We start from the raw sequence: 13,523 nt of genomic DNA, 5'->3' as shown, positions 1-13,523 counted from the left end.
CACATCACAGAAGCAAAGACTAAATAGAAGGCCCTGCTATGTTGCATTATGACTAAAGGGCAATGTGAGAATTCAGATTTCTTTTTCTTCTCCAAAATATTTGGAGCAGAATTTTTTTTTAATTAAATTAAATCCTGTATAAAATACAAAGAGGACTGAGATCCAGAGTAAAAAATTCCTTTGCTTGTTAAGAAGTATGAATAGTCCTTAGGGATATTGAAAGGGACAATGGCCTTAGAAATTAAGGATTTGGTTTGGAGTCCTGCCTTACCATAACTAGATACTTCACCTTCTGTAAATCATTTGGTGTATCTGAAGGCCATTATCTAAGAAATGGGACAGTAATCTGAGTCATACTTATTGTAAGGATGAAACAACTTGTATGTTGCAATGCATTAAAAAGTTATTTTTACTTTCTGTTAGTAGGCTTCTTCAAGTTAGGTTTTTTTTTTCTGGACCAAAAATAACTGTAAGCTCACAATGGAATGTGTTAAATTAAGAGGTGGGGGTGTACAATCTCAAAATAGTGACATGATGCTTTCTCAGTTTAGATCAGCAACACCTGCTCTATAATGTTTGTCTTTTGGTCTTTTTTAAAAATATTGTACTTTCAACACCAGTTTTAGCAGGTATAGGTTGAAAATAACCTATCACAATAAATATAAGTAACTGACTAAAATTAGCAGGATTTTGTAATTGGTACAAATCCATGTAGCTGAAAAATCTGCTTCTATCACTTGAGCAAATCCTTTATTTATTGGTTATTTCCATTTATAGCACCCAAATGTCTAATTTGTTCATTCAGAGTCTTTCAAGTCATGATTGTTCAGTGTTTACGTCAAGGTTTGGCTTTAATTTGATTACTAGATCACTCCCTCCTCCAAGAGTTTGTTTTTTAAAATCTTTCTTTTCTCATAAGGGATGGTCTCCTGAACTGGCAGATTTAAGCATAACAATGTGCAAACTCTCATCTCAGTAAATTAAGAATTTTCAGTTGTATCCAACTTCAAAGATGAAGGCTGGCGAAGGTCATTTTCCTGCTCTCAAACTCATGGCTTTTCGAGCTGTAGAATGAATGTGAGACTCATCCATCTTCTGATACAGAGGGCAGTTGTACGCAGTCGTGGACTAACCTGGCTGTGGTTCTCTCTGGTTGTTTTCTTTACAGCAACACCCCTGAGTTCACTCACGCCGCCGAGGGTGGACACTGCTCCAGTGGTCGCGTCTCCCTATCAAAGAAGAGATTCAGACAGATACTGTGGGCTCTGTGCAGCCTGGTTTAATAATCCTCTGATGGCCCAGCAACATTACGATGGCAAGAAACACAAAAAGAATGCGGCGCGAGTTGCTTTATTAGAACAACTTGGGACGACTCTGGACATGGGGGAGCTAAGAGGTGAGAGAAACTCTTCTAATTTCTGCCATGAAACTGGGCTTTCAGAGAAAGCCTTGTGCTTTTACAAACTGGGGTGATTCTTCTTAATCATCTACGCTCATCCAAAAGGAATAGAAGAAAAAGGAAATGAGCAGAAAACTAGCTTAATTGTAATCTCGTTTGTTTCAAAGTATTTATTTTCATATTTTTATTGACTGTTTTTCAGATCAAAGCCACCCATCCATGAACCATATTTTTTCCTTCTGCTTTATCTTTAAACAGCTCTAATGAGTGCTTTTGTAGATAAGCAGTATGAGAGAAGATGCTAAAAAGGCCAAATAGTATTATCTTGTTTTAAACTTTTGTGTTTTTATAAATTTAGCCGAAACAAAGCAACACACTAACTCTATTTAATTAAAGCAAGCCCCAGTCCCTTTAATAGAAATATCTAGGAAACTGAGGTAAGACGGTTCTGTGTGCCACTATATGGTCAACTCCTGGCTCCCCCGCAACTCTGACGGCTATTTTCTCGACTGTTGGAAACCATGCAGCATTTGAATTTCATGTGAGATTTTACAGAAGCTGCTGAGGAAGCGACTTGGAAACCATAGGGTGAGGATCAGTCCCATGGATTTCTTAGGAAGACACACACTAATTTGTAGGGCTAATAGAATGTTTCATCATCAACAACCATTGAAGCATTTTTTGATCACCTAAACATTTTTGATCAACTGATGTTGGCAATGTAGAAGTAGAACAAAATTGCATACTATGTTTTCCTGAGAAAATTCATTTTCTCGGAAAAGTATTTCTGCAAAGAGTGCTGTGGATATTATACTTAAGATGTTGTATGGGTGTGACAAGCTTTTATGGGCTGGCCAGGAATCATCGTTCATAATAGCTGTAATAACAAAATCTACTAATCAATCTTGAGATTTCAACCTGGGTTTAAACTGGCTCTGCATGTGGAGCCTATAATTTTTGTTAATCCTAACCAGGCTATGAGCCTCCAAGAGGGATGATTATAGTCAGGAAATGACCTAGTACAATTCTAGACCAGAGAAGTGGGACAGAAGATCATGCTGTGTGAGCCGAGGGGAGGGACAGGTCATTACTGATTATGTTGGTTGGGGGAGACTTTATCAAGGAAAGAGACTTGAGTTGGAACTAGAAATGTGGGTAGGATTTTAGCAGGTGAAAAGGCATTCCATGTGAGCAGAATTATATATGGTCCTCCCTCGGTGTCCATGAGGGATTGGTTCCAGGACCCTTCAGATACCAAATGCAGGGATGCTCAAGTCCCTTATATAAAATGATGTAGTGTTTGCATATAACCAACGCACAACCTCCTGTATACTTTAAATCATCTCTAGATTACTTATAATACCTAATTCGATGTAAATGCTGTGCAAATAGTTCTTATACTGTATTGTTTAGGGAATAATGACCAAAAAAATGTTTGCACATGTTTAGTACAGATGCAGCCATCATAGGCCATTCAGTCTGCGGTTGGTTGAATCTGCAGATAAGGAGGGCCGACTGCCTGTTCAAGAAAAGAGGTAGGCAGCTATAGCTGGCAAATGAACACAGTATGCAAGAATCCTATCCTACAATAGAGATTTAAGGTTGGAGGTCCGTTAGTATGTCTATAGAACTTGATTCGAGGCTGTTTTTTCCAAGGTAAGTAACTAAAAACAACAAATAAGAGCAAACATTAAAAACACTATTTTTGTGTATGATTTCTACCTATAGAAAAACAACATTGGACTTACTATTTCCATATGTTGAATAATCTCATTGCAGAGGCTTTTGAATTGCTGGTACTATTGCTTTTTGTTAGGGGCTTTCTTGAGTTCTCAGTCTATGTCTTGTTAAAAAATGCAGGAAGAGTCTCTCTATAGCTGAAGGCTTACCCCCAACTCCCTGTTACTGGCAGATAACAAGTTGGCTCAGTGACTCCTTCACAGCAGGGCACTGAAGGAGAAAAACAGGGTTTTATTTATGTTTTGTGCCAGATATTAGAAGACTTGTAGAAGAATTATTCCTAGAGCACATTCTTCTTGTCTGTTTTGAATTATCAGTGCTGCATCTTTTATGTACAACCGCATCTTAATGACTTAGGCATCTGAATTCTGTAACATTTGAGCAGCTTGTCTTTTATACAGAAGACAAAGAGGGCTGCTCTTTTGACTTGATAACTCAATGTGACTATGACTCAGTAGCACAAGAAATGCAATTAGCATTGAACACAATGTTCTTGAAACCAACCTTTTCACCCACCCAGGTGACATCTTGATATATATTTATTCATGCATTAAATATTGCAAAAGCTGGAGGAATAAAGCAATGATGATAATCTAGCACTTTTTGAAACACACACACACACACCTATTTCTGGAATGCTTCTAATGCATTATCAATGAATTAATCAAGGCAAAAATGCTCATTGGTAAATACTGGCATATGCATAACTTTTTAAAACATGACATCAGCTAGGCCAGTGTCACAGGCTTTCTCTCTTTCATTGCATTCTCAGTTTTTTTGAACACCACATCATTTACTTATTTATTATGATTTTCCTGTCTTTTCTCCCTATGTCCGCTAAAGGTTTTTAGCAACTTGAAAGCAGGCATCTATGTCTGTTTTATTCACTGATCTGTTCGAAACACCTAGAATAGTGACAGACATGTAGTAAGCACACAATAATTGCCAAATGGATGAATAAACAGAGAAAGCAAAAATTTAAAAAACCACCTAAAATCCTACATTCTTAACATGGCAATCATTTTCATTTCTAAAAGGATCCTGATTGCATAATTTTTACAAGAAATTATGATTTTTTCCTCTAACTTTTAAAAATGATGTATATTTTACATATTGTGAAATGAAGAGATATTAAGCGTTATAGTTCCATGAGTTTTGACAATGCACACACCTGTGTAACCCACACTCCTATCAAGGTACGTAACTTTTCCATCATGACGTAATTCCCATGTGCCCCTTCCCACTCAATCCTAATCTGTCATTCCAGGGAACCTCTTTTCTTATTTATTCGTCATAGATTAATTTTGCGTGTTCTAAAACTTCCTATAAATGGAAGCAGAAAATATTTTTGTGTGTGTCTAGCTTCTCTTGCGTAGCATATTGTTTTAGAAATGTCTCCATTTATTGCACATAAAGTAGGGTAGCTGCTTGCTCTTTATTACTGAGTAGTATTCTACTGTATAAAACTTCTACAATTTGTCTGTTCATTGGCCTCTTGAGTTTCAAGGTTCTATTTTGAATAAAGATTTCATGAACAATCTTTTTTTTTTGTCGACGTATGTTTTACTTCTCTTGGTAAATATCTAGGAGTAGAATTGCTGGGTCATAAGTTGGGTGTATTTTCAACTATATAAGAAACTGCCAACATTTTTTCCAAAGTAGCTGGATTATTTTGCATTCCCAAAAGCAATATATATTAGTTATATATCCTCACCAACATTTGTTTTTGTTAGTCTTTAAATTTGAACCATTATAGTGAGTGTAGGAGAGTATTTCATTATGGCTTTAATTTGCTTTTCCATGTGATCTAACATGTCAAGTGCTTTTGTAATGTGCTTATTGGTCACTTGTGTATCTTCCTTTGTGAAGTATCTGTTCATTTCTTTGTCTATATTTTTTCAAAATTTCGTTATTTGCCATTTTTTATTGAGTAGTAGGTAGGAGGTTTTCATATATTATTGGCACAAATCCTTTGTCAAGCATGTGCATTGTGAATATTTTTCTCCTAGTCTCCTGTCCATAATATTAAATTATGGAAGTATAATTTATCTCTTTTTTCTTTTATGATCATTGTTTTTTGTGTGTCATCTAAAAAATCTTTGTCAACACCCACGTTCAAAGACATTCCTGTATGTTTTCTTCTATAAGTTTCATCATTTTAGCTTTTACATCTAGGATTATCACATATCTCAAATTAATTTTTGTGTATAGTGTGAGGTAGGGGTTAAAATTTATTTTTTTTCATACGTTTACCTGGTTATTACAGAAAATTTGTTGAAAATATTTTTTTTCTCATTGAATTTTCTTGGCACCTTTACTGAAAATCTATTGATCATGTGTGAGTCTATTTCTATACAATCTATTGTGTTCTGTTGATTTCTTTGTCTATCTTTATGCTGTAATACATTGTATTGATTTTTTTAGCATTACAGAAGTCTTGAAATCAGGTAGTGCAAATTCTCCAGATTTGTTCTTCTTTCTCAAGATTGTTTGGCTAAATCTTTTGCATTTCTATATAAATTTTATAATCAGCTTGTCAGTCTCTACATAGAAAACTTGTTGGAATATTGAATGGGATTGAGTTCACTCTATAGGTCAATTTAGGGGGAATTTATTTAAGTTCTTCACAATATTGAGTCTTCCAATCCATGAACATCTTATCTCTCTCTATTTATTTATGTTTCTTTAACTTCTTTCAGCAACCTTCTGTAGTTTTCAGTATAAAGGTTTTGCCCATTATTTGTTAAATTTATTCTCAAGTATTATTTGTTATTTTTTTTTTTTTTTGTGAGGAGATCAGCCCTGTGCTAACATCCGCCAATCCTCCTCTTTTTTTTTTGCTGAGGAAGACGGCCCTGGGCTAACATCTGTGCCCATCTTCCTCCACTTTATATGGGACGCCGCCACAGCATGGCTTGCCAAGCAGTGCGTCGGTGCGCGCCCGGGATCCGAACCAGCGAACCCCAGGCCGCCGCAGCGGAGCGCGCGCACTTAACCGCTTGCGCCACCGGGCCGGCCCCTATTTGTTATTTTTTAATTGAAGTATAATTAATATATAACATTATATTAGTTTCAGGTGTACAACATAATGATTCAATATTTGTATACAGTGAAATGATCATCATATAAGTCTAGTTACCATTCATCACCATGCAAAGTTACAAAATTTTTTCTTGTGATGAGAACTTATAAGATTTACACTTAGCAACTTTCAAATATGCAATAAGTATTATTGAACTATAGTCACCATGCTGTACATCACATCCTCATGACTTATTTATTTTATAACTAGAGGTTTGTACCTCTTTACCCCCTTTACTGATTTTGCCTGTCTCCCAACCTCCCTCGCCTCTGGCAAACACCAATCTGTTCTCTGTATCCATATGTTTTGTTTTGTTTGTTCATTTGTTTTGTTTTTTTAGATTCCACATATAAATGAAATCATACTGTATTTGACTTGCTCTGTCTGACTTATTTCACTTAGCATAATACCCTGTAGTCCATCCATGTTTTGCAAATGGTAAGATTTAATTTTTTCTTATGGCTGAATAATATTCCATTGTGTATATATACCACATCTTCTTTATCCATTCATCCATCAATGGACACTTAGGTTGTTTCCATATCTTGGCTGTTGTGAATAATGCTGCAATGAACATAAGGGTGCATATATATTTTTGAATTAGTGCTTTCATTTTTTTTTTTTTTGGATAAATACCCAGAAGTGGAATTGCTGGATCATATGGTAGTTCTATTTTTAATTTTCTGAGAAACCTCCATAATGTTTTCCATAGTGACTTCAGCAATTTACATTCCTACCAACAGTGCACGAGTGTTCCCTTTTCTCCACATCTTTGCCGACACTTGTTATTTCTTGTCTTTTTGATAATAACCATTCTAACAGGTGTGAGGTGATATCACATTGTGGTTTCCCAACACCGTTTATTGAAGAAACTGTCCTTTCCCCATTGTATGTTCTTGCCTCCTTTACCATAAATTAATTGACCATATATGCATGCGTTTATTTCTGACTTCTGTATTCTATTCCATCAATCTATGTGTCTGTTTTTATGCCGATACCATAGTGATCTGATTACCACAGCTTTGTAATATAGTTTGAAATCAGGGAGTATAGTACCTCTGACTTCGTTCTTCTGTCTCAAGATTGCTTTGGCTATTTGAGGTCTTTTGTGGTTCCTTACAAATTTTAGGATTGTTTGTTCTGTTTCTGTGAAAAATGCCATTGGAATTTTGATAGGGATTGCATTGAATCTGTAGATTGCTTTTGGTAATATGGACATTTTAACAATGTTAATTCTTCCAATTCATGAACATAAAATATCTTTCCATTTATTTGTGTCTTCTTCAATTTCTTTCATCAATGTCTTATACTTTTCAGTGTATAGGTCTTTTACCTCCTTGATTAAATTTATTCCTAGGTGTTTTATTCCTTTTGATGCAATTGAAAATGGGATTGTTTTCTTAATTTCTCTTCCTGATATTTCATTTTTAGCATATAGAAATGCAACCAATTTTTGTATATTGATTTCATACCCTGCAACTTTACTGAATTTGTTTGTTAGTTCTAACAGATTTTTGGTGGAGTATTTAGGGTCTTTTATGTATGAAATCATGTCATTTGCAAATGGTGACAGTTTTACTTCTTCCTTTCCAATTTGGATGTCTTTTATTTCTTTGCCTTGCCTAATTGCTTTGGCTAGGACTTCAATACTATTTTGAATAAAAATGGCAAGAGTGAGCATGCTTGTCTTGTTCCTGATCTTAGAGGAGAAGCTGTCAGCTTTTCACTATGAGTATGATGTGAGCTGTGGGCTTGTCATATATGGCCTTTCTTATGTTGAGGTACATTCCCTCTGTACCTACTTTGTTGAGATTTTTATCATAAATGGATGATGAATTTTGTCAAATGCTTTTTCTGCATCTGTTGAGATGATCATATGATTTTTATCCTTTATTTTGTTAATGTGGTGTATCACATTGATTAATTTGCAGATGTTGAACCATCCTTGCATCCCTGGAATAAACCCCACTTGATCGTGGTGTATGATCCTTTAGTAGTATTGAATTATGTTTGCTAATAGTTTGTTGAGGATTTTTGCATCTATATTTATCAGGACTATTGGCCTGTAATTTTCTTTTTTTTTTTTTTTTTGAGGTCCTCATCTGGTTTTGGTGTCAGGGTAATGCTGGCCTCGTAAAATGAGTTTGGAAGCATTCCCTCGTCTTCAATTTTTTGGAAGAGTTTGGGAAGGGTAGGTATTAAATCTTCTATGACTGCTTGCTTGATAGAATTCACCAGTGAAGCCATCTGATCCTGGACTCTGTTTTCTGGGAGGTTTTTGATTACTGATTCAATCTCCTTAGTAGTAATTGGTCTAGTTGGATTTTCTATTTCTTCATGATTCAGTCTTGGAAGATTTATTTCTCCAGGAATTTATTCATTTCTTCTAGGTTGTCCAATTTGTTGGCTTATAATTGTTCATAGCAGTCTCTGGTGATCATTTGTATTTCTGTGGTATCAGTTGTAACTTCTCTTGCATTTCTGATTTTATTTATTTGAACTTTCTTTTTTTCTTAGTGAGTCTAGCTAAAGTTTTGTCAATTTTGCTTATCTTTTCAAAGAACCAGCTCTTAGTTTTATGGATCTTTTCTATTGTTTTTTCAGTCTCTGTTTCATTTATTTCTGCTCTGATCTTTATTATTTCCTTCCTTCTACCAGCTTTGGGCTTTGTTTTTTCTTCTTTTTCTAGTTCCTTTAGGTGTAAAGTTAGATCATTTATTTGTGATTTTTCTTGTTCCTTGAGGTAGGCCTGAATTGCTATGAACGTCCCTCTTAGAACTGCTTTTGTTGCATCCCATAGATTTTGGTATGTTGTAGTTCCATTTTCCTTTGTCTTAAGATATATTTTGATTTCTCCTTTAATTTCTTTGTAGACTCATTGGTTGTTCACTAACATTTGTTTAATCTCCAAATATTTGTGATTTTTCCAGTTTTCTTTTTGTAATTGATTTCTAGTTCCATGGCATTGTGGTCAGAAAAAATGCTTGACATTTCAGTCTCCTTAAATATATTGAGACTTGTTTTGTGGCCTAACATATAATCTATCCTGGAGAGTGTTCCATGTGCACTTGAGAAGAATATGTATCTTGCTGTTTTTGGATGGAATGTTCTGTATATATCTATTAAGTCATTCTGTTCTAATGTGTCATTGAAGGCCAATGTTCCCTTATTGATTTTTTGTCTGAATGATCTATCCATCAATGTAAGTGGGGTATTAAAGTCCCCTACTATTATTATAATGTTGTCTATTTCTCCCTTTAGCTCTGTTAATATTTGCTTTATATATTTACATGTTCCTATGTTTGGTATACCTAAATATATAAGTATTTTCTGTTCTTAGACACTAGTATAAATTATATTTTTTTAATTTTATTTTTATATGTTTGTTACTGACATATAGACAATGCGGTTGATTTCTGTACATTGATTTTTGTTCCTGTAACCTACACATATCTTTCTACCTATTGTTTGCATATAGTTTAATATCATAAAAAAATTGCATCTTTTGTATTTTTCTTTAATAGTCACGCTATTTGGTCATTGGGAACTATAGAACTGCATTAGCATTCTTTCCTTCCTTTGCTTCAAGTGGCAGATCAAATTTTTATAAAGGAAATGATTCCTATAGATTAATGAAGAATTTTAAATGGGATAGGCCTAAATAGTTATTAATATGTATAACCTGGTTACTGACTCAACGTTAGTGTTATTCATTCCAGAAAACAAGTGATATCTGCCTCTACTTCCAAGTTTTAATTTAATATGAAAAATAGTTACCTCTTTATGAATATGGAATCCAATGTAGAAAACAAAGGAAGTTCTTGAAATATGGAATTATAAAATTCCATGGTCAGAAAGTGCTTTAGAGGTTTTCTTTATAGTTTAAATTCTTCTTGCCATCATAAAGCACAGATCTAAGGCAGTTTCTTATTTAGAAACAGTGACAGTGTAAATTATGACATTATAGCTAGGTGGAAATAGAATATTCATTTTGCAGACCTTTATCATTTATTCTTTCAAAAGTTATAGAAGAGAAAAAAGCATAGTTATTTCTTTCTTTCAGAGGAACCTAGACTATTCTGCTATAATTCTTGTCTGAAGACACAGAGCAAAGTAACTCATTTGAAAATGTAATAATGTTTCTGAGCATCATAAGCTGATGGTGCTAGAAAGGATGTCAAACAACATTGAATTATACCCCTTCTTTTTACAGAGAAGATTCTGAAGCCCAGAGAAGTGAAGTGACTGTGTCCTTCAATGTTATGGCTAGATCCACAACACTTGATTGCAGGTGCACCAATTTCCAAGGACTCAACATTGATTAACTAGAATTCTGATAATTTAGTTAACTCTTTTGTTTTAAAACAGTTGAGTTTGGTAACGTATATTTTAGTATAAAACTTGGTTTGAACTCAGATGTAGAATGGACATAGTCAACTCTCAGTTTTCTAGAAATGCATTATTTGTAAAGTGCATTATACACCTTTAATAAAGGAGTTTTTCCTGCATTCATGACTCCTTCTCAGTTGCAGTGAATATAGAAATGCAAAGAAATCATATTCACTATTCCCAGGGGCCTGGGTTGAGAAGCAAAGTTCTATGAAGAGAAAACATACTCCTAGAGACCACTAGAATATATAACTCCCTCTGTAATGCAGCTTCTGCCTTTATTAGAGGAAATGGGGATTAATTTCCAGGGGATCAAGAAGCTTATCTAGGACTTCAAGTCATAAATATAATATGTGAGTCAGAATGAGCAGACTTCCCTCAAAGTAAGCAGAACAGTGGAGTGAGAGATTTTTACTTTCTGAATGATTTCTGCTGTGGACTTTCAGGTGGTAGTGGGTTGGCTTCCTCGTACTTTGTTCCACTTAGTCTTTGTTTGGTCTCTGCCCACATCTCAGGCAGGAGATAGCTTAGTTGTACCATTCAGGGACACTCCTCTCCCTTCAGTTCCCTAAAGTGCCTGTGCAGGGGACTTGGGTGCTGGATCTGCTCCAAGGCCAGTGGAAGGGAAGGCTCTCTAGGTAAAAATGAGCAATTTTCAAAGGCAACCGGTGCAACTATTGCTGGATAACAATTACCTCAAGACTTAGTGGCTGAAAACAATAGATATTTATTTGTCTCCCAGTTTCCTGGGGGAATTTGGGAGTGGCTTAGCTGGGTGATTCTGGTTTGGGGTTTCTCATAACACTGCAGCCCAGATATCAGCCTGGGCTGCAGTTCTGCTTTTAAAGGTGGCTTATTTCATTCTGGCTAACAGATTGGGGGTGGAGGAGGGGTTTAAGTACAATGGGGCAGTAAGAGGGAATATGGGGGCTCATGGGACTTGTCTGTACCTTGATATGGCGGTGGCTATGTGGCTGTATGTGTTTGTTTGTCAAAACTTGTATAACTGTAAACCAAAAAGAGAGTGACATTTAAATTTAAAAAGCCGAGTCAAGGAAGAAAGAAAAGGCGGCTCACTCATATGTTGGCAGGAGGCCTCAGATTTTCTCCTCATGGGCTTCTCCCAGGGATTTTTAATGTACTCGTGCTATGGTGGCTGGCTTCCCACACAGTGAGCATCCAAGAGAGCATCAGGTGGAAGCTATCCTTTTTATGATGCTTGAAGGTCACATAGCGTCTCTTCCAGCACATTCTATTAGTTTGAAGTCAATACCAGTCTATATTCAAGAGGTGGTAAAGAATCAAACTCCACCTCTGAAGAGAGGCTTATCAGAGAGTATGGGGACATTTTAAAACCACTGCAGCCAGTCAGAATGCAGGTGGACAACTGGCCTATGTGACAAACACTATGCTGTCGCAGCCTTGTAGACTTTGGAGTGAAAAGCATCTCATCCACAGGTGGAATTAATATATGCAATAAATACAAGTCAAGGATTTAAATTTTAAAACTAAAATCTAACAGATTTCTACCTATTCTCACAAGAACCAAGCCGACAGAAAATAGTTTCTCTGAGGTCCTCTGCCCAAGACCTGGTCCTGGCCTGGTGGATGTCATGGCCGGGGTCAGCAGAGATAGGGTATACTTTCTCATCTGAAAGTTGCTTCAGCATTTCCGTATGAGTTTTCACCAATCCTTTCTTCATCTGACAACCTACTCCATTTGTATTTGGCCACCCCAATATGCTTGAAGGAGTCCAAAGATTTGGGGACCAAATTAATTGGAGTTAACAGCTTCACTGTGGGCTCCCAATCTCCATGTGAGGTGACAGAAGCAGATGTTCTGATCAGGTGACATGAGGTGAAGTTTTTAGAAACGGAAAGCTTGTTATATGTCACTTCTTTGTTTCCTCTCTGACTCTTCATTCATTTTTCCATTCATTCCACTAATATTGAAGTTCTACCGTGTACCAGGCACAAAGTATTGGAGGTACTACAGTGAATGAGAGGAGAAGGTTCCTGTTTTGAGAAGAAGACAGGACATAAACAAACCAAATATTTTCAGCCTGTGGCAAGTGCTAAGGGGAAAGAAGTGGAGTGATATGATAAATAATGAGATGGGAGGTTAGTTCCTTTAAATGAGGTGGTTAGTGACAGCCTTTCGGAGAAGCTGACATTTTGAACTGTGACTTGAAGGAGGGGAGGGATTCAGACATGAAGCACCTGTTCATTCCGAGCAGAGGTACTAGCAAGTGCAAGGGGCCCTGTGTAGGGAAGGAACTTGGCACATTTGAAGGCTAATGGCAGGAAGAGTGCCTGAAGCTAATGAGAGGGGTAAAAAGTTAGACTGGGGTTAGATAGGGTCATGCTGTGTAGATCCTGAATAGGTCATTATAAGAAGTTTTGATTCATTCTAAGTGCACTTAGGTGTTTGCATCTCATCTTAGTTGTGAATCCAAATGCTTCCCATTTTCTCTACTTAAGGGCTTGGTTCATGTCCATCCTATGTCCCACTCCTGTCGTTCCTATGAATGCACCCTGTACCTATTCCTTTGTTCAAGGCCACATTTCTCAAACCATAGCAGATTTTTAGAGTAGCAAAATTTTCTGGTAAGAGGTCCATCATATATTCATGGTTTTCAGGGCTAAAAACCACCCAGAGTTCCTTTAACATTGAAAGGCAAGAACAACTGACCTAGGTCTCTTTAATGGTGTTGGCAGTGGGTGAGTGGGTTGGAGAACAGACATTTCTTGACAGTCCTTGAGTTGAGGAGGAAGCCAAGCTCAGGAGCAGCACGTTAACCCCTACAGAATAGCAGGAATGTTAAAAGGGAATGCATCGTGTTCATTCAGGCGTGCTAGAGGCAGTTCATTTGTGAGCAAATGGATCTAACAAGTATCTGTTGAAGTCTTCAT

The 13,523-nt window shown here is 36.3% G+C and overlaps 1 protein-coding gene across 3 annotated transcripts in view; it reads left to right on the top strand.

Moving 5' to 3' along the window:
• The window catches only part of ZMAT4 (zinc finger matrin-type 4), a 326,969-nt gene that overhangs the window by 210,871 nt on the left and 102,575 nt on the right, over positions 1-13,523 (top strand). For all 3 annotated transcript variants that reach the window (XM_058525273.1, XM_058525274.1, XM_058525275.1), the window contains one exon: positions 1,169-1,396. In XM_058525273.1, coding sequence (XP_058381256.1) covers positions 1,169-1,396 — 228 coding nt within the window. The remainder of the gene's footprint in view (positions 1-1,168; positions 1,397-13,523) is intronic.

The sequence above is a fragment of the Diceros bicornis genome, chromosome 29 (genome assembly GCF_020826845.1).
Source record: "Diceros bicornis minor isolate mBicDic1 chromosome 29, mDicBic1.mat.cur, whole genome shotgun sequence".
In the NCBI taxonomy this organism is placed as follows: Eukaryota; Metazoa; Chordata; class Mammalia; order Perissodactyla; family Rhinocerotidae; genus Diceros; species Diceros bicornis.
The sequence above is the reverse complement of the archived record's forward strand: the minus strand, read 5'-3'. Positions and strand labels throughout refer to the sequence as shown.